The 23,642-nt window shown below is 43.6% G+C and overlaps 1 protein-coding gene across 1 annotated transcript in view; it reads left to right on the top strand.

The window, feature by feature from the left end:
• Positions 1–23,642, top strand: part of PSMD1 (proteasome 26S subunit, non-ATPase 1) — a 161,022-nt gene that overhangs the window by 75,237 nt on the left and 62,143 nt on the right. Inside the window, exons 15-16 of the mRNA XM_068281284.1 lie at positions 574–669; positions 3,680–3,744. Of these exons, the coding sequence (XP_068137385.1) occupies positions 574–669; positions 3,680–3,744 (161 nt within the window). The remainder of the gene's footprint in view (positions 1–573; positions 670–3,679; positions 3,745–23,642) is intronic.

Genomic DNA, 23,642 nt, shown 5'->3' with positions numbered 1-23,642 from the left:
TGGGAGGAAAGAGAATCACCACTAAGCTGCAGTACAGGGTCACTAGTGGCTGTGAACCTGTGATAAGGAGGCTCGGTTTATACTCAAACCAGTTTCTATTTGAATATATATAGTAGTACTTTAAGCTGCATTTTTGCTTCATTTTTTTTTTAGTGGACAAAAAAAAATGCTTTAAATATTAGCACTTAATGTGGATTGCAAAAAAAGATTCCTTCTGTCTTGGCATCGTCTTCTCGCAACATCCTCCTCCAGTGTTTAGCTTGTACTCATTCCTGTAGAATTTATAAGCCATGTCTGTTTTACCTCCCTGTAGCAGACAACTCTGGCTTCCAAGCAGTCTTTAGGTATGAAGCAGCGGTATTGCATCAATTTCTGTCTCCGATTAGTCAAGTGAGATTAGCCAAGAACAAACTGCACAAAAAAACAGGGACTTCAGAGTTATTGTGCAAAACATCCCACAAATTAATGTTAATAGTATTCCATGCTCTCTGTGATGTAAGCTGTGTAGTGCAGGAGCTAACATTTATCAGTACGTGTTACAATTGTTCTCTTTTCTGTTGTTCCTCCTCTTAGGACCCAATCCTACGGCGCTCTGGCATGTATACAGTGGCAATGGCATACTGCGGATCAGGGAATAATAAAGCCATTCGTCGCCTGCTACATGTTGCTGTAAGTGTGACTTTTTTATAATAAGTAAATGCACGTCTTCCATTTCATGTTTGTTGGACAATTTATAAAAGGATGAATGTTGAATTCAGCCAGCCATCAAAACACTGTAAATTTTTTTTTTTTTTTTGTAAAGTACTATCCTCCCAAATAAAAGAACGCTTTTCTTTTTTTGCCATAAAATGTCCCCTTGTTCCTAAGAGATCATCATTCATTCATTCAGTGGTAACACTATTGAAAGATATACTGGGAAGACCTGCTTCTCGCTGAAGATGTACATATTACATGTCTCCAGTAATTTCTTATGGTTACACCTTTCAAACCTATATGTATTCTAGAGAGTGACCTTGAAGCCATAAATCTAAAGGTACTTACAGAAGGCCACACCACTCCCACCCTCTAGTGTCCTTTTACAGTGGTGTGGTGCGATTTGGAACAATTGCACTGCACTAGAGGCAAAAAGTCGCTCCGCACGTTATAGCCACGGTGTAACCAAAAGAAATAAAAAACAAAGAAAATGAACATGTAACTTCCGGCATTACCGCGGAAGTTGCACGGTAACCCACTGCAGCTTCTGTGTTACCCTAAAGCACTTCTGTTGCATCTCAGGCAGTGTGTGTGGCCATTGCGACGAGCTGCGGTAGGAGAGAGCATTGTGACGCAATGCGATAATTGTAAAAGGACCCCTAATCTTGGCGATATGGCTATTTTCATAAACCAAAAGTAATGTCCAGGAAGCAATAAAGGGCTACCAATTTTATAGCGGTTTTTAAAGCCATTTTCACAGTGCCTTTGCTTTTCTAAAAGAATTGCAATCTTTTAAAAAATGTTACATGCATCGCTTTTGGGATTTTAGTGAAAACAAATGTCTGGCGTGACATAGCTCATTAGGATTTAATTGTCCAAGCACTTTTCAAAACACTACAGAGTGTTGTTGGAGAGTAGAAAAACTGTTTAAAAGTCCTTTTGGTCTGAAACCGTCTAATGGCTGCACATCTTGGAATGGAAAGTTAAAGAGACACTGAAGCGAAAAAAAATATGATATAATGAATTGGTTGTGTACTATGAATAATTACTAGAAGATTAGCAGCAAAGAAAATATTCTCATATTTTTATTTTCAGGTATATAGTGTTTTTTCTAACATTGCATCATTCTCTAATATGTGCAGATTACACCACACTCAGCATTCAAAATGATTCTTTCAGAGCAGTCTGTGAACTAATGACCTCTCCTCTGGCAGAGGAAAAGTAAAAAATTAACTAACAGTTGAGATAATAAAAGTCAGAAAACAGCCCTCTCCACGACTTTGAAAGTCGTAGAGCTTAATGGCTTTTTTGTATAGAGATAACAACTGGAGTTTCTTAACTCTTCCTGTACTGGAAACAATTAGACTGATGTTTCTGATCTTAATGTTTTATTTCTTAGCTGTACTACACATACAAATCATAATATCATAAATTTTTTTTCGCTTCAGTGTCTCTTTAAAGACCAGTTGAATTTAAATGGGGATTTTCACGCTTATTGGAAAATCAGCTTTCAAACTTGCTATTGACACCCATCCTGTCCATGCAGCTCTAAACAGTATGTTAATGATGAAACCTCTTGAGTCATCCTTTGTTAAGCTGGCCAAACACTGGCCCGATTTGCCGCCGTTTCGACAGCAGATTCGATCACTGGGATCGAATCTGCTGCCAATCGTTCGCGCTACACGCCGAATTTCGATCCATTTCGTCCGATCCCGTCGATCGCTCTGTGAGGAAAATTACCGTTGAACACCCGCGGGTAGGGAGCTCGTCGCTAGCGGCGTTTGAGTGCCCGACGACCGACGCAATAGAGCGGCGATACATTACCTGCTCCGCCGGCGCGGCTACCCCCGGTCACCGCTGCTCCGTGTCCGCGCTGGTCTCCGGCATGCTTCAGTTCCTCCTGCCCGGCAGGCAGTTTACACAGTAGAGGGCGCTCTACTGTTTAAACTTCCTGCCGGGCAGGAAGAAGTAAAGCATGCTGGACCTGGAGACCAGAGCGGAGATGGAGCAGCGGTGAACTGGGGACTGGAGTCGCGCCGGCGGAGCAGGTAATGTATGCGGGCGGGGGGAGCGGCGGCAGCACCACCACCACCACAACAGATTGTGAACGGTTTCAGGCTGAAATCGGTTCACAATCTGTTTGCAGTAAAGATAGCCATACGATCCCTCTCTGATCAGATTCGATCAGGGAGGGATTTATCTGTTGGTCGAATCTGATGGCAAATCGACCAGTGTATGGCTACCTTTAGTCATCCACTCAGCCACCTCTGAAAGAGAGACCATTAAAGTGTTTCCTAGTCTAGTCTTACTGCTCAGTCTAGCCTAGATCGGATGTCTGAAATTCCACCTAAGTAGGTATTACTCGTTATATTCTTTACCTACTTCTCCATTATATGGACAAATGGTCAAAAAACCTTGGATCTTTCATTTGTTGCATATTGGGGACACTTTTCCAGTGTAACACATACAAAACATATACAAAACATACAAAATAACACATACAAAAACCTATCTGAAAGTCCACCTCTTAAATGAACATGGACTGTCGATCTTCTTGCTGGTGAAATTTCTCCAAGTAATACATACACTAAGCTTTTGTTTGAGAATGACCATTTTTTCTTCCTTTTTAATTTATTCTGTTATGTATCTAGAAAAGTGTGCATTTTTACAGTAGACTGTTGGTTTGGTCATGGCTGGAGGATTTTGGAGTTGCAGAGGTGCCTTTTCCTGCATTTCAATGTGGAAGGAAAATCAGGGCACTGTTAGAATTATAGTTTGTGCCTTGTACATATGATAATGCATACACTGTATAAGAAGCCCCTGGATGTGGATCCCTGTACATTTAACTACAGTGAAAATATTTGTGGTTGAAACACTTCAGAAATTCTGAGCTCAAGAGATTTGAGAAGCTGTGATTAATGTGGGTAAGCAGCATGGTAAAATGACACTTCTTTTCATCTGCATTTTTGTTTTCTTATAATCCCAGGTGAGTGATGTCAATGATGATGTCAGAAGGGCGGCTGTGGAGTCTCTTGGCTTCATCCTGTTCAGGTCAGTGATTTCTCCATTTTCCCTCCTATATTATACGGCGAGTCACCTGTTGCTCTCCGTTTTGTTGGAATTATGTAGCGCTGAAGAGTCTTGACTCATTTAGAGATGGTAAATGAGATGCTAATAATCATAGCTTGCATGCAAAGTTAACACAAATTTTGTGCATCTTGCAATTCGGGCATTCAAATGTACTTGCTGCTGACTTGGCTCAATTCCACCTTGCATATAGTTTGCATTCAGGCCCAAATGATTGGCATTTTATTCAGTGTCTGTGTGTAAAGCCTCAAACACATGTAAGAGGGCTGTTGCCTGCTGGGGTTGGTGCTCTCAGGGAATAGTCCAGGGCCAAATGCTGTACAGACGCATCACTAGCCTATGGGATTGCAACGTTTTATGTTGCTGTGGGGGAGGGCAGAGGGACAATAGTGCAGCTCACAACAGAGCAGGCGGGGTGAGTAGGAGAACAGGGGCCACAGCACACTGGTCACAGGCTGGATTCTTGGCAGAGGCAGTCCCAGCTGGCCTTCTCAGCCAAGAGCCTAGATGTGCGTGTGTACAAAGCTTAAAGGACACCTGAAATGAGAGGTATTTGTAGGCTGCCATATTTTTTTTTTTAATCAATACCAGTTGCCTGGCAGTCCTGCTGATCCCCTGCCTCTGCAGTGTTCTCTTCAGACATTTTTTTTAGCCGGGTGGCAGGAAAATGTAGCCGGATGGAGCGGGGCAGGGAAGTACAGGACTGGAGCTTCCATAAGGGCAGTCTGGGAAATTGTCCAGGGCCCCAGAGCCAGCTGAAAGGGGACAACTGAGAAATCCCACAGCACACACAGAGAAAACTCTCTCTCTCTCCCTGATAGGAGGGGAGCGAGAAGGAGACTCGATGAAAGCCGGGCACTCCACAAAATTCGCCAGACGAAGCACCCGGCTGATAGGGCTCGGGGAGATCACTGATTCTGAACCAGCATGCAGCACATCAGGTGTTTGACATTTTTGTCAAATCTGACAAGATTAGTTACATGTTTGTTTCTGGTGTGATTCAAACACTACTGCAGCCAAATAGACCAGCAGGGCTGCCAGGCAACTGGTATTGTTTAAAAGGAAATAAATATTGCAGTCTCCATATACCTCTCACTTCAGTTGTCCTTTAACACTTTATATAGCAGATTCTGTTAAAGAAGGCATATTTTCTTAAAGTGCGTTTGAGGTAAAAGTGATATGAAGGCTGCCATATTTATTTTAAACAATATCAGTTGCCTGGCAGACCTATTGATCTTATGGCATTAGTAGTGTCTGAGTTACAACTCTGAAAAGCATGTGGCTAATCCAGTCAGACTTCAATCAGAGCACCTGATCTGCATCCTTGTTCAGGGTCTTTGGCTAAAAGTACCGTATATACTCGCAAGCAAGCCGAATTTATGACCCCCCACAAGTTGGGGGGTCGGCTTGCTTGCGAGTCATGTTGGTCGGTTGGCTCGTAGGCTCCTTCCAATCCCCAGCCCCCCCGCCCCCCCCGGAGCCGCCGCTGCTATTGGCTTACCCGGCGGCTTCCAATATTCCACCCTCCGTCTCCTGCACGGGATTGTAAATAATTCACAGCAGCTCGCCCCACGGCGGTTGCTGTGTGATGCCGGAGGAAGCTGTCTGGTGGAGAACACTATCTACCTATACTGAGCACTATACTAGCTATACTGGGGCACTATTCTAGCTATACTGGGCACTATACTAGCTATGCTGAACACTATACTAGCTATACTGAACACTATACTAGCTATACTGAACACTATGCTAGCTATACTGAGCACTATGCTAGCTATACTGGGGCACTATACTAGCTATACTGGGGCACTATACTAGCTATACTGGGGCACTATACTAGCTATACTGAACACTATACTAGCTATACTGAACACTATACTAGCTATACTGAACACTATACTAGCTATACTGAACACTATACTAGCTATACTGAACACTATGCTAGCTATACTTGGGCACTATACTAGCTATACTGGGGCACTATACTAGCTATACTGGGGCACTATACTAGCTATACTGGGGCACTATACTAGCTATACTGGGGCACTATACTAGCTATACTGGGGCACTATACTAGCTATACTGGGGCACTATACTAGCTATACTGGGGCACTTTACTAGCTATACTGGGGCACTTTACTAGCTATACTGGGGCACTTTACTAGCTATACTGGGCACTTTACTAGCTATACTGAACACTATACTAGCTATACTGAACACTATACTAGCTATACTGAACACTATACTAGCTATACTGAACACTATACTAGCTATACTGAACACTATGCTAGCTATACTGGGGCACTATACTAGCTATACTGGGGCACTATACTAGCTATACTGGGGCACTATACTAGCTATACTGGGGCACTATACTAGCTATACTGGGGCACTATACTAGCTATACTGGGGCACTATACTAGCTATACTGGGGCACTATACTAGCTATACTGGGGCACTATACTAGCTATACTGGGGCACTTTACTAGCTATACTGGGGCACTTTACTAGCTATACTGGGCACTATACTAGCTATACTGAGCACTATACTAGCTATACTGAGCACTACCTACCTATACTGAGCACTATACTAGGACACTATACTAACTATACTGGGCACTATACTAGCTATACTGAGCACTATACTAGCTATACTGGGCACTTTACTAGCTATACTGAGGCACTACCTACCCATACTGGACACTATACTAGCTATACTGGGACACACTGGAGGGAATCACACGGCCAGCATTTCCTACCCCCGGCTTACATGAGGGTCAATCATTTTTTCCTGTTTTTTCAGTTAAAAGTTGGGGGGTCGGCTTATATGCAGGTCGGCTTGCTTGCGAGTATGTATACGGTATTATAAAGACACAGGATCAGGGGAACAGCCAGATAACTTTCTTTGTTTAAAAGGAAATAAATATGGCAGCCTCCATATCATTCTCGCCTCTGGTTTCCTTTAAGCAATGCTAAAGGTCGCTGTTTAAGTGGTTTACTAAAAGGTATTGAATTCTGTATTTGTTGCAGGAAAAAAGGCCTACAAATAATTTATATAGCCTTTAAAGAGACTCTGAAGTCTCTTAAAAATCCTCTTTTTATTACAAAATCCTGTGTAACATTATTGCCCTACCTAAACCGCCGCATCCCCGCCACTATAATCTTACTAAATCCCCCCAAACTCCCCGGGGGGCAATCCAGGCAGCGCTTCCATGGGAGGCAGAGCTAGGAGCCGCAGCTCTGCCTCTCAGCACGTCTATCAGTCCGGATAACCACCTCCGTCTTCATTCACTGAGAGGGGCAGGGGAGAGGCGGAGATCCGCCGCTGATAGAAGCACAAGGAGGCAGAGCTGCGGCTGAAAGCTCTGCCTCCAACAGCAGCAAAATCCACGACCAAGAAAGTCATGGGTTTTGCGGGGGAGAAGGAAGGGGGAGTTAGGGGGTATTTCGTTAATTACAGCCGTGGGGATGCAGCATTTTAGTTAGGACAGTAATGTTGCACAGGGTTTTGTACTAAAAAGATGATTTTTAAGAGACTTCAGTGTCTCTTTAAAAAGTCTTGGGTAGTCTATTTTGCTTATTGTTTAATGGAAACAATAGATTTCAATGGAAGGCATTACTGGTCTCAAAGAATATGAAAGTAGCTTTTACCGACCCTGTGACATTCTTTCTGTTTAGACATTCGACTTACTGCAAATAATATAATTTGTGATATTATTATATCTTTTTGGTATGTGTTTTTTTTTTTTTAATTACTACTATTATTATGATTATTATTAAATGAATGGATTGTTTTGAAAGAAAACAAGTGTAGTTTAGCCTGTAGTTACCAACTGATGTGGAATTTGTGCAGCTACTCTATAAGGTACAAAGTTGTAAGTAGTAGCTGTGGCGTGAAGGCTTAGGGAGTATGTACCGCCTGGAACAAGCTCTGTATTGACTGAACTTGCTGACGGGAAGTTGGTGTTTATACAGCCGGTGACAGCTCTCTCGGGATGAGATACAGGCTGGGCTGGACTTGGAATAATGTACAGGCAGCCTTGTTAATGGTGCGTTTAGGCCACAGGTAACTATTTAACTGCCGGCTGGGAGTTTGTGGCTTTTTCTCTTTTATAAAATTATGCAAATTTTCAGTGTGCATTTCTTTCTTGTGAACACTATACAGTACAAAAGATGTATAAATGCACCAACCCCTAGATGATCAATGTCAGCCATCCCCCTCAAAGCGCACCATCTCCGCCCCTAACCGCCGCCGCAAGTAGGTGTATACACCCATCGGTCCGCCGGACTTGATGGGGAACTTGCGGGGAGGCGGCGCCGTAACGTCACTGACGTTACCAGGGAGACGCGTAGGACGTGGACGGATATCCGCATGCGTCCTAAAAGGGCAGGACAGGACGTCACTACCCAATGCCGGCCGATCACGTGGAGGGAACGTGTATTGCTCCTGATTGTATTATATCAACCAGTTGTTTCTGCTCTGTATTGATGCAACATTCGCAATTCTCTGCTGGAGTTATGTTTGTGTCCCTATCCCCTCGGCGCATCCTTTCCTACCCCTTTGGTTCTTCATCGCCATGGCATTGCGGCTGTTTAGCCGATTTTTTGCGGCGGTCTAGCCGCCTTGTTGCGGCCGTCTGGCCGCTACAGCCATACAGGGAGACGCAGGGGCGGCTGATTGGTGGTTCCCTCCACGTGATCGGCCGGCATTGGGTAGTGACGTCCTGTCCTGCCCTTTTAGGACGCATGCAGATATCCGTGCGCGTCCTACGCGTCTCCCTGGTAACGTCAGTGACGTTACGGAGCCGCTTCCCCGCAAGTTCCCCATCAGGTCCGGCGGACCGATGGGTGTATACACCTACTTGCGGCAGCGGTTAGGGAGCGGAGATGGTGCGCTTTGAGGGGGATGGCTGACATGGACAGGTGGGTGAGCTTTAAATCTATTGGCTTAGACTATTTGTAACAAGTTCCCCATCAGGTCCACTTCATACATTGTGGATGGGGATTGGCTAGTGAGTTAGATAGCCTATGATTGGTAGGTTTGAATATGATGTACTATTTAAACTCATTGTTTCCATGACATATTGAGACTGTCATGGCTTGATAAAGGGGCATGTTCTAACGCTCCAAAACGTCGCACATTGTACCGATTTGTACTCGATGACAGTCTTTTTAATAAATAACCTAAAGAGCAACTTGATGGTGCCGGCTTTATCCTTTCTGCAATTCCTTGCTATGTACGTAACATAGGGATTACTGATTGGAAGTGTTATGTAGTTTACGTTATCTGAAGCATATTTAGATCTGTCTCTGCTTTCTAGTAACATGGTGGTTTTGTTTAAGTCTTTTGGCTACTTTAACTGTTATATGGGTAGAGTATATATGAAATAAAAAAAAAGTCTGAAATTGTTTAGTCAAAAGTTTATTTCCTGATCTGATTAGGTAGCTGTTCTTTCAGTACGAATTTCACCTTTTTTCTAAACTGGCCAGATTTCTATGGCTGAGGCTGTGCCACGGCTGGATTTACCATAAGGCACTGTGAGCTTGTGCCTACAGGCACCTAATTCAGGAGAGGATACCCAAATGTCCCCTTACATAGCTGACTCCCTATACTTTGGTGGGTTGGGCACATCTACTACCTAGAATAATACTCTCCTCCCTGGTGAGCCGCTGGTGGGTACTTTTCTCTTTTCACCGGGTTCGGCCAGGATGGCATGTATGCATCCCCTTGCCTCCTCAGTAACCGCACTGGTGCACAGGCCAGAGTCATTTAAGCCTTGGCCAAACAGTGTCCAGTGCTGTTTCATCTGCTACAGCCACGGCATGTTTCCCAGCTCGTCAGTCCTTTCAGTTACGCTAAGCCAGTTAAGCCAGTTCTGTCGGCCTCACTCACCAGCTGTTTCTGCCAGCCTTGTTCACAGGCTGCTTCTGGTTGGCCTCGCACCCCGGCCGCTTCTGGCAGCCTCGCACGCCAGCCAGCTGCTTCTGGCGGCCTCGCACGCCAGCCAGCTGCTTCTGGCGGCCTCGCACGCCAGCCAGCCGCTTCTGGCGTCGTCGTTAGCCAGCCACTTCTGGCGTCGTCGTTAGCCAGCCACTTCTGGCGTCGTCGTTAGCCAGCCATTTCTGGCGGCTGCTTCTGGTGGCCTAGCACGCCAGCCAGCTGCTTCTGGTGGCCTAGCACGCCAGCCAGCTGCTTCTGGTGGCCTAGCACGCCAGCCAGCTGCTTCTGGTGGCCTAGCACGCCAGCCAGCTGCTTCTGGTGGCCTAGCACGCCAGCCAGCTGCTTCTGGTGGCCTAGCACGCCAGCCAGCTGCTTCTGGTGGCCTAGCACGCCAGCCAGCTGCTTCTGGTGGCCTAGCACGCCAGCCAGCTGCTTCTGGTGGCCTAGCACGCCAGCCAGCTGCTTCTGGTGGCCTAGCACGCCAGCCAGCTGCTTCTGGTGGCCTAGCACGCCAGCCAGCTGCTTCTGGTGGCCTAGCACGCCAGCCAGCTGCTTCTGGTGGCCTAGCACGCCAGCCAGCTGCTTCTGGTGGCCTAGCACGCCAGCCAGCTGCTTCTGGTGGCCTAGCACGCCAGCCAGCCGCTTCTGGTGGCCTAGCACGCCAGCCAGCCGCTTCTGGTGGCCTAGCACGCCAGCCAGCCGCTTCTGGTGGCCTAGCACGCCAGCCAGCCGCTTCTGGTGGCCTTGCACGCCAGCCAGCCGTCTTGTTGTTTACACTCGTCAGTCCTTTCAGTTAAGCTCACAGCCAGTTCTGTTGGCCTCGCTCACCGGCTGCTTCTGTTGGCCTCGCTCACCGGCTTCTTGTGTTGGCCTCGCTTACCGGCTGCTTCTGTTGGCCTCGCTCACCTGACAGGGCACACCTGTGAAGTGAAAACCATTTCAGGTGACTACCTCTTGAAGCTCATCAAGAGAATGCTATATGTGTGCAAAGCAGTAATCCAAGCAAAAGGTGGCTACTTTGAAGAACCTAGAATATGACACTTTCAGTTGTTTCACACTTTTTGGTTATGTATTATACTTCCAGATGTATTAATTTATAGTTTGGATGCCTTCAGTGTGAATCTACAATGTTCATAGTCCTGAAAATAAAGAAAACTCTTTGAATGAGGAGTGTCCAAACGTTTAGTCTGTACTGTATGTGTTTAAATTTTTTGTGCGATTGTGGACTTTTAAAACCTAAAATGTATATTTGGTGTAACTGCAACACGTCTTTTGGTAGGGTTTTTTGGTGTAACTGCAACACCATTTGGTAGGGTCATTTATGGCACAGCCCATAAAGTTATTTGTTTCATAGAAAATATTAAAATCCAAACTTTTGGAGCCACATAGGGCCCCTTTATCAAGGCAAAACTTTCTCTAGGCAACTATCCACTGCACAAATCATTTTCTGTTCACTTCTATGAAAAATCGGTCAAAAATCGATTGAAAATCAGATTGGACATGTTGGAAATAATTGAACTGACAGCAAATATATCAGAAAATTGCATTGTGTGTACCTAGCATTAGAGCTCCTCTCTGCACTCTGCGATGTGCACTGGGCCCATGAACAGGTAAGGCAAGGAAAGGACGGTGTTGTCACATGAGTAATAAATAAATAAAACCAAAAAAAACCCCACAGAATTTTACCAGAAAAATCTTATACAAATTGTAAAATCATGGTTGGTATAAATGTTAGGTTGGGGCAGCTTTGCCAACTCAGGGCCTCGGCCTTTCACAATTGTAATATACATAGCTTTAACATTCCACAACCACTGAATGTTTTAAATAAAGGAAGAAATTGAGGGTAGGGATAATCAGTGAGGTGCAAATAGTAAGTAGATGCAGGATTATGCAAATGTACTGTATGCAGTTTGAAAATGGAATAATTGAATCTCACCTCAGCAAGGCTTGATTGGTTCATTTTCAATCTGCATAAATTTACAAACATCATTTGCATAATCCTGCATTCCTTTAGAAGGATTTGCATTTCATTGACCATCCCTAATGGAGGAGTCTGGAATGCTGTCACTGCCATCTTATGCCTATGTTGAGGGGTACTTTGTAAGGGAATTTGTGTGCAAATAAAATTCTCAAACATTGCTCAACTGTAGAAATTCTGCATGGAAGACATAGATATTTACAAGCAACACTTACCTTTACAACAGATTGCTGTGGTATACAGTCTAATTCCCTTTATAAGTACGCTTCAAGGGACCTGGCCAAATAGTTCACTATATCAGACATTTACTACCGTATATCAGAATTGGTCACACATTGTATATGCATACAGGCGCTAGACCGGGACCTGGGGACTGAGTTTACTATATCAGTTTTCTATCAGATATTCTACTGTACTTCTTGTTTTTTGTTTTATAAATTATTCCAAAGTCAAAGGTCGCACTTTTGTCTTCATTTGGTGTTTGAATGAAAACAAAATATTGGTATTCTGTACGTTAAAAGAAAAAAAAGCTTTGGCTCATTAGTTTTTTATATTGACTTATTTTTTTTTTTATCCATAAAATATTAAGCTTTTAATTTCTTATCTTTCACAAGTAGATGGTGTTTTGCCCCCTTTCCCAGTTTCATCTGAATACCCAGCAGATGGTGCTATCATGTCAATAGTTTGCCAGCACAGATCTGCTCTGATTGATTGTTCTTCATAGTCTGCATATACAGAGAGAATTCCACTCGTGCCTTCTGCAGCTTTCAGCCTTGTGTACAGATCCCTTGGCCTTCCTGTTGACAGCTATCTGCAACCCATCTGTGTAGTACTGAATGGTCTCTGTGGTCTACCTATGTATTCATATTCCTGATCCCTGCATTGGATTTTCAAACAGTTGACACATTGGAAATTGTAATTACTGCACTATTGGTAAACCGCTTTTCCATTTGTTAGAGAGGTAGATAACTTCATGAGAAATATCTGTGTATAAGGCAAAAGCAATCTGTGGCACTCCTCAGAGAATCAAAAATATTTGCATCGTACAAGGTGTTCAACAAAGGCTGTGTAGTTTCTCACCAATCCTGCAGCGCTGTGGATAAAGTTGCTGGACGTGTGCTCTGCTTGTCAGGAACAGAAGGAAGCATACAATCTTGTACAACAAGGAAGAAAAAGTGCGTGCACCACCATCCTTATTCAGTGTAATTTATTGTATCCATTGTGCGAGCCATGCACCATGCATGTAAAGAGCTCCTAGATTATTGCCAACATCCAGGCAACTAGGGCAGGCGTGGAGGTGGGGTGGTGGGCACCGAGGTGGAGAGGGCGATGGACATTTCGTATCCTGCTGGACACTTGGTCGCACTGCGTTCCATGCTTTCCCTAGTTGCTGGATGGTGGTGCACGCACTTTTTCTTCCTTGTTGTACAAAACTTCATGAGAAATATATGGGTCAAACCAAACTAGGATCTGCTGTAGGGAACTCAAGGCAATTGTGAAAAAGTACCATTCAGTCCAGTAATGTGTTCAATACAAAGCATTATGCCAGCTATGATTTATTGCTGGGCTGTCTGACTCACAGGACTGACTGGATTATTGAAAATGTCTTAATAAGTAAAACATTTCACATGTGCTCAAATACAGCCATGGCTTTATCAGTTTGCCCAGAGCTGATCTCTAAACTTTAAAATATTAAGGTGCCCATAAATGGTGACATTTTTAGTGAAAGATCAAAATCAGATTGAAAGGACAGTTGTTTCACTCCACAACATTAAAGGATCCATACAATTCCCAATATTAAAAGCAGTTGCAATGGTATGTTTTTAAAAAAATCCTTGCCGATTAAAGAGCTCTTTAGGTCCAAAAAGCTTTTATTAAGGGGCAAGTAAAGAAATATACAAAAGTAGCTCCAATAAAATGAACATAATACAGCAAACCGGGCTAATGCCTGAAAAGCGATCAGGTACAATATAATACATTAGGTACAAACTGCCCGAATGGGGGGTACAAAGGAAATGAACAAATGCAAACTATAGTCTAGAAAGACAGTTCTCTTGTAAGTACTATAGTCCTAAAAGTCACAATATGCTTTAATTTATAAATACAAAAATAAAAGCAGGGTGTGATGGGGTCACCCTCCCACGTATAAAACAAGGTCTAGTGGGGTTATCAGAACACACATCGGGGGGAGGGGGGTTCGGTCGTTGCTTATCCCACACCACTCTGTATCCAGCCAGGTCAGTTAGGTGTTGCTATCCTCCCTGTGTGTCTGTAAATCAGACCCCACTGTTGGTGAGGGATCACTGGACCAGGTGAGGTAGTCCTGGCCAGAGACTCCCAGCCCACACAATTGCTGGATAGACAAACTAAGTGCTCATAATATAATACAGTGACACAAACACATGACCCTCAACTGGTTCCACCTCAAAAGGTTTAGTCAGGAGGTGCTAAACGTGCAGTGGAGTGCTATACACATGATACAGTACAACCCATTAAAACAACAACATGCCCCCCAGCAACAATATAGCCGAAGTCAGAGCTGAATGCCGCCAAAATATGGTGGCCTTAAATATGGTTGGTGTTGGGGGAGAGTTCTCCTCCATGGGTGAATCCACAGAGCCCTTACCTATTTGTCATGCTCGATCCTAGTATGGGTCAGAGGTGCATGGCCCACTAGGGATATTGCCCAGTGTGTCCGTCCACTGAAACAAACAAACACAGAACATTTATATCACGCTTTTCTCCTGGCGGACTCAAAGCGCCAGAGCTGCAGCCACTAGGACACGCTCTAGGCAGTAGCAGTGTTAGGGAGACTTGCCCAAGGTCTCCTACTGAATAGGTACTGGCTTACTGAACAGGCAGAGCCAAGATTCCCAGGTCTCCTGTGTCAGAGGCAGAACCCTTAACCAGTACACTATCCAGCCACTATCCTTCTAGTAATGATTAGAAGTAGTTTTGCCTATACGATGTCTAGGTCCCAACCAAGCACTATTATAAGTACTGTATTTAGTAGGTTTACAGAACAAAAACCAGGGGAAAAAATACTAATCCTGGTGCATCTACGTTGTAGGAGTGTCTCATGGATCTTCTCCCCTCAATAATTTTGTCTCCCTTGTACCTTTTGTGTCCACATTATACTTTTTCTGTCCACCTGTTGTGTCCTTATCAGTTGTTCCTGAGTCCCCCTGTGTGTGGACTTTGTGTCTACCTCTCTCCCCTTATATCCTTCCTGTGTCCCCCTGTATGCTTCCAGTGTCCCCATGTCCTGATCACTCACTGTCCCCGGAACCAGGCTTCAGATCACCTGCCCCGCTGCAGCAGGCTGGCTTCGCTGCTGCTCGGGGACTGTTTTGGGATCGGGACACTGGGCTCATTATGTTGCTGCAGTGGGGCGGGTGATCTAAAGGCTGACTCCAACTGTGTCCAATCGCAGGTCATCTGAAGGTTGGCTTCACTACGCTGCTGCTCTGGGACAGTGAGTGATCAGGGGACACTGGGTATATTGGTATATGGGAGTAACCCCTGGTATAGTTAACTCTGATATAGTAGAACTTCTGCTATTTTTTTTTTGCCCCTGTGGTATTCTGTATCTGGCTATAGTGGAAAGTGGGCAGGCGCATGGGTCATATGAGCCATGGGTGGCGGGCGGGCAGGCTTGCAGCCACTTGTAGCCTTCTTTCTATTTACATACTACTCTGGGTCTGCGTGGATTACCTCAAAAGCACCAGCCAGTGAGGTTTCTGTCTTATTACTGAGGAAATTGCCTTTTATCTGTAACTTGCTTGGTCATGGCTGCAGTGCTACAGTATCTTTCAGGCTACAGAGAAATGTGGACAGATAAGGGCTCTTTCACATTAGGGCAGATTTTCTGCGTTTCAACGCAAAGGGTAAAGTTTGCGTTACCCAAGGTGAAATGAAAGTCCATAGACTTTCATTTTAGCTTTCACATATAACGCAGCCTTTTTGTGCGTTGCGTTACACTGCACCCAGGCGCAGTTTTTCGGCCGACGCTAGCTTTATGCGTTACTATGTTAGTCAATGTAAAACGCACACTATGCGCGTTTTTAATCCGTTAAAGCAGGAAATCAGTCCTAGAATGCAACCGAGGAACAATGTAGAAAGTTGAAAGCTAAAATAAAAAAAAATTACCTGCGTTTTACTATGTGCTGTAACGCATTGAAAACGGATTAAAAACGCACACTCACTGCAGTGCAACGCATATCAAAACACATTAAAACGCATACAACAAAACGTATGCTTTGAGCGTTCTCTAACGCAAGCTCTGATGTGAAAGAGCCTAAGTACTGTATCTGCATTAACCCGGCGAGACCTATGCTTCCTTTGCAAGCTGTTGCGTAAATAATTCATGCAAATCCCTGCATTTTCAGTACTGGGCATTTTGATCTAGCTTAGATACTGTCTGTGTTTGATTGCCGAAGCATTGAAGAGTGAATTCAGATACAGTACTACAGTATACTTTATGTGCTTGAGTATGACCATTTCTGATCTAGTAATCTACTTTGCCCAGTCCCTTGGAGTTCACTATAAAGGGATTCTACTGTACTATCTGAATAATCTGATAGAAAAAAAAAATCTAACTAAAATTGATACCATTATTGAGCACCTTCAAATCTGCTTAATAAGGGAGGTGTTAGGAAGAATGGAAAAGGGAATGTCCTGTAAAGCTACCTGTGAAGCGGTATGCCGCTGTGCTGTGCCTCCTGATCCTGCTGATACAGCTTCTTACTAGAGCATTGACTTCAAATTTGATTGATTATTCTAGAGCGAGTGAAGAATCAGATCACTTCTATTGCAGACATTATGTAGACCACATGACCTAACACGCTACCTTTGCTAGTAGTAGCAGTAGTGTATTGTACCATGTTAGCCATCAGCAAAGGAAGAAGTCTTGAGTCAGTAAATGGTATCATCCTGACTCAAAAGTTCTTGCTATTATCTGGACTAGGAACGCTCTAGGTCTGTACTGATTTGATGCACCTGAAACATTTCTTACCACCCCAGGTTAGCGGTAGCAAAAAAATTGCACAAAAATACGTTAATCGCATTAATAGCCATGGTCACATAACAGCTGCTGTATTCTATGTCTCGATAAGGACTTTGGTGGCACTGTACAACAGATTAGTGACTTAGTACCTCACTGACATTACAGAGCCGGCAAGGTGGGAGCTTGCTTTGTTCATGCTACATGATGCTTTGGTTTCAGTCTTGGACTTCTGGCTTTGCTGTTTTTGTATATACCACATTTTGCCATTACAAGGACTTTAACCTACCCAGCGTTCAATTTCCCCAGGATTTCTGTGCAAACAGTGATAAAATTTATTTTTAAAACTTTTTTTTTCCTGTAACTTGCCAAAATGTGTCAAGCAAGGGTCTAGTATACAGTGCAGGAGAGTATTGATGTGCATGCAAGTTTATACTGTTCACAGCATGTTTTTTTGAACGGACATTTCTGTCCATACCGCTAGGGAGGTTAATAAGTAACATTTAAATGCGTGCATACAAAGTATGGATCAGCTGTTATAGAAGCCTTCCCCAAATAATTTTTCAGTAATGAGCTTAATGAGTGTTTTATCTCATGCCAGTGGCTCAGGGCTTTTGTTGATGTGTTTACTTCTTCAATATGGATGTGTGAGAGGAAGCAAACAAGTCACCAACGTAATTGGATGCAGTTAGTGGCGTAATGGTCATAAGTTAGTGGTGCCAGCAACATGAGTCACTGAATGACAGCCATGTGCAGTCATTTGGGGCCAGCTGCTTCAAGGTTGGAGATAGAACAGAGATCGCCGAATAATTTAATTCAAATAGTGTCCGGGAAAGGGAAAAATATGATGCAGGCCGATGAGGCTATAAAGGTGAATTGTACTGTTAGTGTGCTGATGCGCTGCTTTATCAACTAGTTGAGGCTCTTTCGATTTGGGTAGGTTTAGACATTCATTAATCGCTATTAATTTTGGTTCATTTATAGGGGGCTCATATTAGGAGTTACACAAATAATTTAGGTTACAGCATGACCGTGTTGGCCAGCACAAAATGCTACAGAATGAAAAACGTTCCCGAAATAATTCTGGAGCTACTTACTGTATTGCATTGCCCTGCTGCACATTTATATTTGGGCTTTTTATATTATATGGCTAAAGTTTGAATTCCATATCTAGACAGAAGTATTTTTCTGAGTGCTTTGTAGATACTCATGGTGGATCTTGTTTTTATCTGTGTATAGCTTTTAAACTGACATCAGATTGAAACCTAGTTAGTTGACCTGTGATGACCTTCCAGAGCTGCAGGCTGCAATTTTTTTGGGGATAGCTCTGCCTGAACAGCATGGTAATATAAATGAATACTGAAGGAAAAAAAGAGCAGCTTTATCCATTACATTATTTTCACAACAGTTCCTCTTTAAACAGCACCTGAGTTCCCACGTTCCTATTTTAGTTTGAAAGGTTTGAAGATTTAACCAACTCACTGTCAGCTGGTGCTGCACTTTGAACATTTATTAAAAAAAAAACAAAAAAAAACAGCACACACTTTGCATATCTCTCTCTCTCTCTCTCTCTCTCTCTCTCACTCTCTCCCCCCCCTCTTTCTCTCTCTCCCCCCCCCCTCCTCTCCCCCCCCCCCTCCCCTCTCCTCTCTCTCTCCCCTAAAAAAAAAAGTAATTAGTCCTATGCAATCTCAAATTAATACGTTCATTTGGAATTCCAAACCTTCGCGAATAAGGGCTCAGGTTCTCTATAGGCATCCACTTCAAGGAGGTATTGGCCTCCCTAACCTCTGGAATTATTACCTTGCTTCTAAACTAAACCAAATTCTGGATTGGGGTCTCTCTGCCTCGCTTCCCCTTTGGTGGAGTTTTGAAGCCGAAGCAATTCAACCTTTTTTCTTATCTCATCTTATTATGGTGGTGACCAGCCGGGATATATCCGCTTTTTCTAAACTTAAAAAAATTGTTGCTTCTTTGGCCAAATGGGTTGACATTTCTCCTAAATTTAAGTTGGCAAAGTTCCTGTCCTCGAAATTATCTTTTTTAGGTACTCCAAGGTTTGCCCCTGCTTTCTATCACTCAACGCAATTTGGTTGGTGGATTGATGAGGGTTTAATTACAGCCTCTCATTTTTGGTTTGGTGATAACTTTCGTCCCTTTTCAGCATTTAAGATTCAGTAGATGTTCCTCTGAAGGAGGCCTACCGGCATTGCCATTTAAACATTATTTTAAATCTCAGTTCTCCTCTCCACATTCCCGAGAACTTACTACTTTTGAAAGCTTATACTTTGGTTTAACTAGGCAAAAAGGGGCTATTTGTACTTTATATGCACTTCTTTGTCATAAGTCTGAAGAAGAAAAACTAGCGTATATGAGAGCCTGGGAACAAGACCTGGGTTACCAACTTTCTTTTACACAGTGGTCCTCCAGTTGGGAAACAGTTACGAAGGTAATAAAATCTAATATTTTCAAGGATACTCCTGTGAAATTATTTAGGTGGCATCTTACCCCCGCCACGCTGCATACATTTTACCATGCTTTTTCTCCTGATTGCTTCGAGGCTGTGGTGGGCCCGGGACAATATTTCATATTTTTGGGGATTGTCCAACTGCAGGTCAATTTTGGTCTGCTCTACAGTCCTTATTTTTTTAGGTCTGTAAGATACCAATTTCTCTTGATGCCTCTCAGGCTCTCATATAGGTATCAAATGACTCTGTCCCGAGATCATAGCGTGTCTTTTATAGATATTTGATATGTGCTGGGCAAATGGTCCATTGCTTGCAAATGGAAATAACCTACACTTGTTATTGACCTGGTTAAGCACCGTTTGGATATGATCATGTTGATGGACTGGGTTCATTACTTAAGCACAGACAATTTGGATCGCTTCAATGTGATTTGGGTAGCTTGGTTATTATATCGAGGGCATAAATGAGTGAAAACTTATTTTTTGTACTCTAACGGATTCCATTCTGGGAGGTGGGGGGGGGGGGGTGTCTTGTGGGTTCGCTTGACCGTACACTGAGTTTAGTTTCGGTTATGCTTTTCTTTTAATGTTCATTTGACATGTTCTGACGTTTCTCAGATGGAGGTTCTGACTGCATTTATGTGTATGTTGTGGTGAATTTTGTAAAGATTGGCATATTTGTATTTATTCTGTACTTGCCAGTTACTATGTATTGTTATGTCTGTAATCCATTTTATTATGCACTTCAATAAACCTCGTCTATATATAAAAAAAAAGTTTGAACACCCCTACTGTAACTGAAAACAATAGGTAGGGTTTGGGTGTAGCTGGGCATATGTTAAAACTTTGTATAGCAATCTCTCCTTGTGAGATGATTATTAGTGCTGGATTTTGTTACAGTGAGGGATGGGTAAGTCAGTTTGGCTACAGTTTTTCATTTTTTGCTACTCAGTAAATCAATAAGCTGTAACCTAATGAAGTGCAGCATGAAACATCATAATTCTTTGAAAATACCTGTCCCTTCATTCAGTTGCTTGCTAGATCTGGTTGTTGCTACTTCCAGAATTTAAGTAAATAGAGCTGCTTGTCAGATGAGACACCTCTCATATGAAGGCAAATGACGAGAGGCGCCTCTAGGGACCAGCTGATAAGGCAATTGCCTGGAGTGAAGATTTATCTGGGGGCGGCATCCAGGGGGAAAAAAAGTTTTATTTTTCCTGTCTGTAGAGACTGAAAACTGAGGGTGTGGAGATAAAAAGTTCTATTGAAAGCATCTGCTGCTTAGCTTCTCATAAGGAATCTACAAAACCTTTATCTACAACACTTTGTATGACATTCCCTAATTAGTTGTTATCTCAGGATCTAGAGTGTGTCTGGTCACTCCTGTCCCGCCCCTCCTCATGACTGTGAAAAGAAAACCCATCAGAAGAGGAGGATGGTGTCTTTCTGGGAAGCAGGTACAAGGCATTCTAGAACCGACTGGCTGGGGACAAAGGGGGGAGATTTTCCTCCAGGCTGCTGGTACAGTGCCTGGTGCATTGAGGTTTTTCTTGTATAAGGCAATGTGAGGCACTAGGCTGGCCGAGAAGGCTTGCTTTATGCAGAGTCCATAGAAATAAACTGTCTGCTCTCTCACCATTGTAAAGACTGCATGTGGACAGCTTGATAAGGAATTACACAGGTTAAAAAGTTTTTGACAGTCCCTAGACTCCAGGAGGGCTGCTGCAGCCTTGTGTGAGAGATTGGCAAGGGCAGGAGTCATATTACAAGCAAGTAGCCTCTGTGTGATGTGGAACTGGAGTACACATAACCTCTCTGCTCCATGTCAGGCTATTCTCAGTATCTCTCCACTCCTCTTCTCTCCCTTATTAACCTCCGTCCCCTTCCCCTAGTGCTGGCTGTCTTCTTGTCATACAGGAAAGCTAAATAAAAGTGTTTTTCTCCCCCCTCTCTCTCTCTCTGGATAGTGTAATGGTTAAGGGTTCTGCCTTTGGCACTGGCGACCTGGCTTCAAACCTCAGCAAATCTCTGCTCTTCCTGGTCAGTTAAGGTGGCCATAACCTTAACGATTTGCAGCAGATTTGACCACCAGATAGATTTCTGTTAGATGCCTTTCAGGTCGAATCTGACAGGAATCTGATGTGTGCCACACACCAGGAATAGATTTCAGAATTAAATCTATTAAAAATCGATCTAAGGCCCCATTCACACTTAAAATCGCAAAATGCGGGAGTGATTTTTCCTCGATTAACTCAAAAAAATCACTGTACACTGCAGCGATTTTTCCACTATTGTGTTTAGCGCTTCTATAGCACTGAAACGCAATCGCCTGGAAATCGCCTGGAAATCGCCTGAAAATTGTGCAGGCTACACGTTTGCGTTTGGCGATTTGCGTTTAATGCAAATCACCCAAGTAAGAACGGACCCATAGGGTATTCTAGCACTTTAAAAAGAGCTATCGAAATTGGCTGAAAATCGATCGATTTTCTGATTTGAAATAATCTATTTCTGATCGTTTCTATAGAAGCGATTGATCGTTCTATAGCTGAAATTGACCAGTGTATGGGCCCCTTAAGCCAGCACCTATTCAGTAGGAGACCTTGAGCAAGGCTCCCTAACACTGCTACTGCCTACTGAGTGAGTCTTAGTGGCTGCAGCTCAATTTTAGTCCACCAGGAGAAAAATGCAATATAAATGTTCCTTGTCATTCTCTACTTTGCCCCCATCTTACCCTCACAATTTAATCACCCCAATCTTATTAGTAACCCTAGCCTGTAGCTGTCAATACATGCATTCATTTTTACAGACGATTATTTTACTATGATCGAATCTGTTGATTATCAACCACCCACATTGATTATACTTTCGATCAATCCGTGGCAAAAATGTATCAAAATTACGATCAAACAGTACATTTTTCAATTGGACACAGTGGTATAGAGGCGGTAGATCGGCAGCTCGTAGTATTGCACTGAGCCACTAATGTAATACGATTATTTTCGGGTGAAATGCTGCAGCATTGCAATTATTTTAATGGGGGGGGGGGGGGAGTAGGGGGGCACCACAAGTTTCCTCGCCTGGAGTGACAAAATAGCCAGAGGCGCCCCTGCAAATGACAATGAAGACACACTGCACGTTGCCCCTCCTCCACAGACAGAGTGGTGGGATTTGCTTTTTAGAATTTTTCTAAATCTTTTCTTTACCTACAATTTTATACTGTGCAGGATTCAAAGCTGTGCCTTAATTTGGTTCACATAATTCAGAACTAAAGTACCAAATGCCAAGGGAAAGAAAACAGGTTAAGTATATTGTTCAAGTGTATGTGCCACCAGGGCCAGATTTCTACTTTTTGGTGCCCTAGGCCAACTTTTAACCGCACGCACGCACACACCTGCTTCCCATGCCTGCTGCCACGACGCCCATATGTATTGATTTTCCTGGGAGATTTAAACAACCTCTCTGCTCCATGTCAAGTTATCTAATCTGCAGGGTATTCATTTCTAAAATGATTCCTTTTAGAATCCATAATAAGATATTGATCAAATCCGATGAAAGATTTAGATTAATTGGCCTGGTGTTGCAGTTGATCCACGGCCAAAAGCCTTGCACTGCACTGAACAGTGTAATGCTGCAGTTCAATCTTTTTTCAATTGATGTTCTGCTGGAATATATTGAAAATCTTGTATTGTGTGTAGTAGGAATCGATTCCACTCTGATTCGATTTTGATCAGAGTAAAATCGTTTGTTTCGCCACATTGCAGGCTTATATGTCAGGGCGGCGTGAATTCTCGCTTCCTCCTGTGTCTGGCATGTTTTTGAATAGTGATGTTAGTACATGCGTCAGTGTCATGTGGTACAGGCGCTCCAGCAGCAATAAAAAAATATGCTGGACACAGGAGGAGTCGAGGAGTCGCACTGGTGAGACAGGTGTGCTGCTTACACACACTTACCACGGGCTTGGGGGCAGAGGACACATACACTTTGAGGGAAGACTGGCTAGGGGCAGCACGGTGGCGTAGTGGTTAGCGCTTTTGCCTTGCAGCGCTGGGTCCCCAGGTTCAAATCCCAGCCAGGTCAACACCTGCAAGGAGTCTGTATGTTCTCCCCGTGTCTGTGTGAGTTTCCTCTGGGCACTCCGGTTTCCTCCCACATCCCACAAACATACAAATAGGTTAATTGGCTTCCCCCTAAAAATTGGCCCTAGACTACGATACATACACTACACGATATACACATAGACATATGGCTAAGGTAGGGATTAGATTGTGAGCTCCTCTGAGGGACAGTTAAGTGACAAGATAATATATACTCTGTACAGTGCTGCGTAAGATGTTGGCGCTATATAAATACTAAATAATAATAATAGGGGGTCCGTTGGTCGTTGACGATACCACCGCGCACCCAATCGAGCTCTGTGGACACAAATTTTTACACCTTGGAGGATTGGTGGTTTTAGCAACAAATCAATGGAAAC

This window comes from Hyperolius riggenbachi, chromosome 4 (assembly GCF_040937935.1).
Source record: "Hyperolius riggenbachi isolate aHypRig1 chromosome 4, aHypRig1.pri, whole genome shotgun sequence".
Taxonomy (NCBI): domain Eukaryota; kingdom Metazoa; phylum Chordata; class Amphibia; order Anura; family Hyperoliidae; genus Hyperolius; species Hyperolius riggenbachi.
Note: the sequence above shows the minus strand (reverse complement) of the source record. Positions and strands in the feature narration are given on the sequence as shown.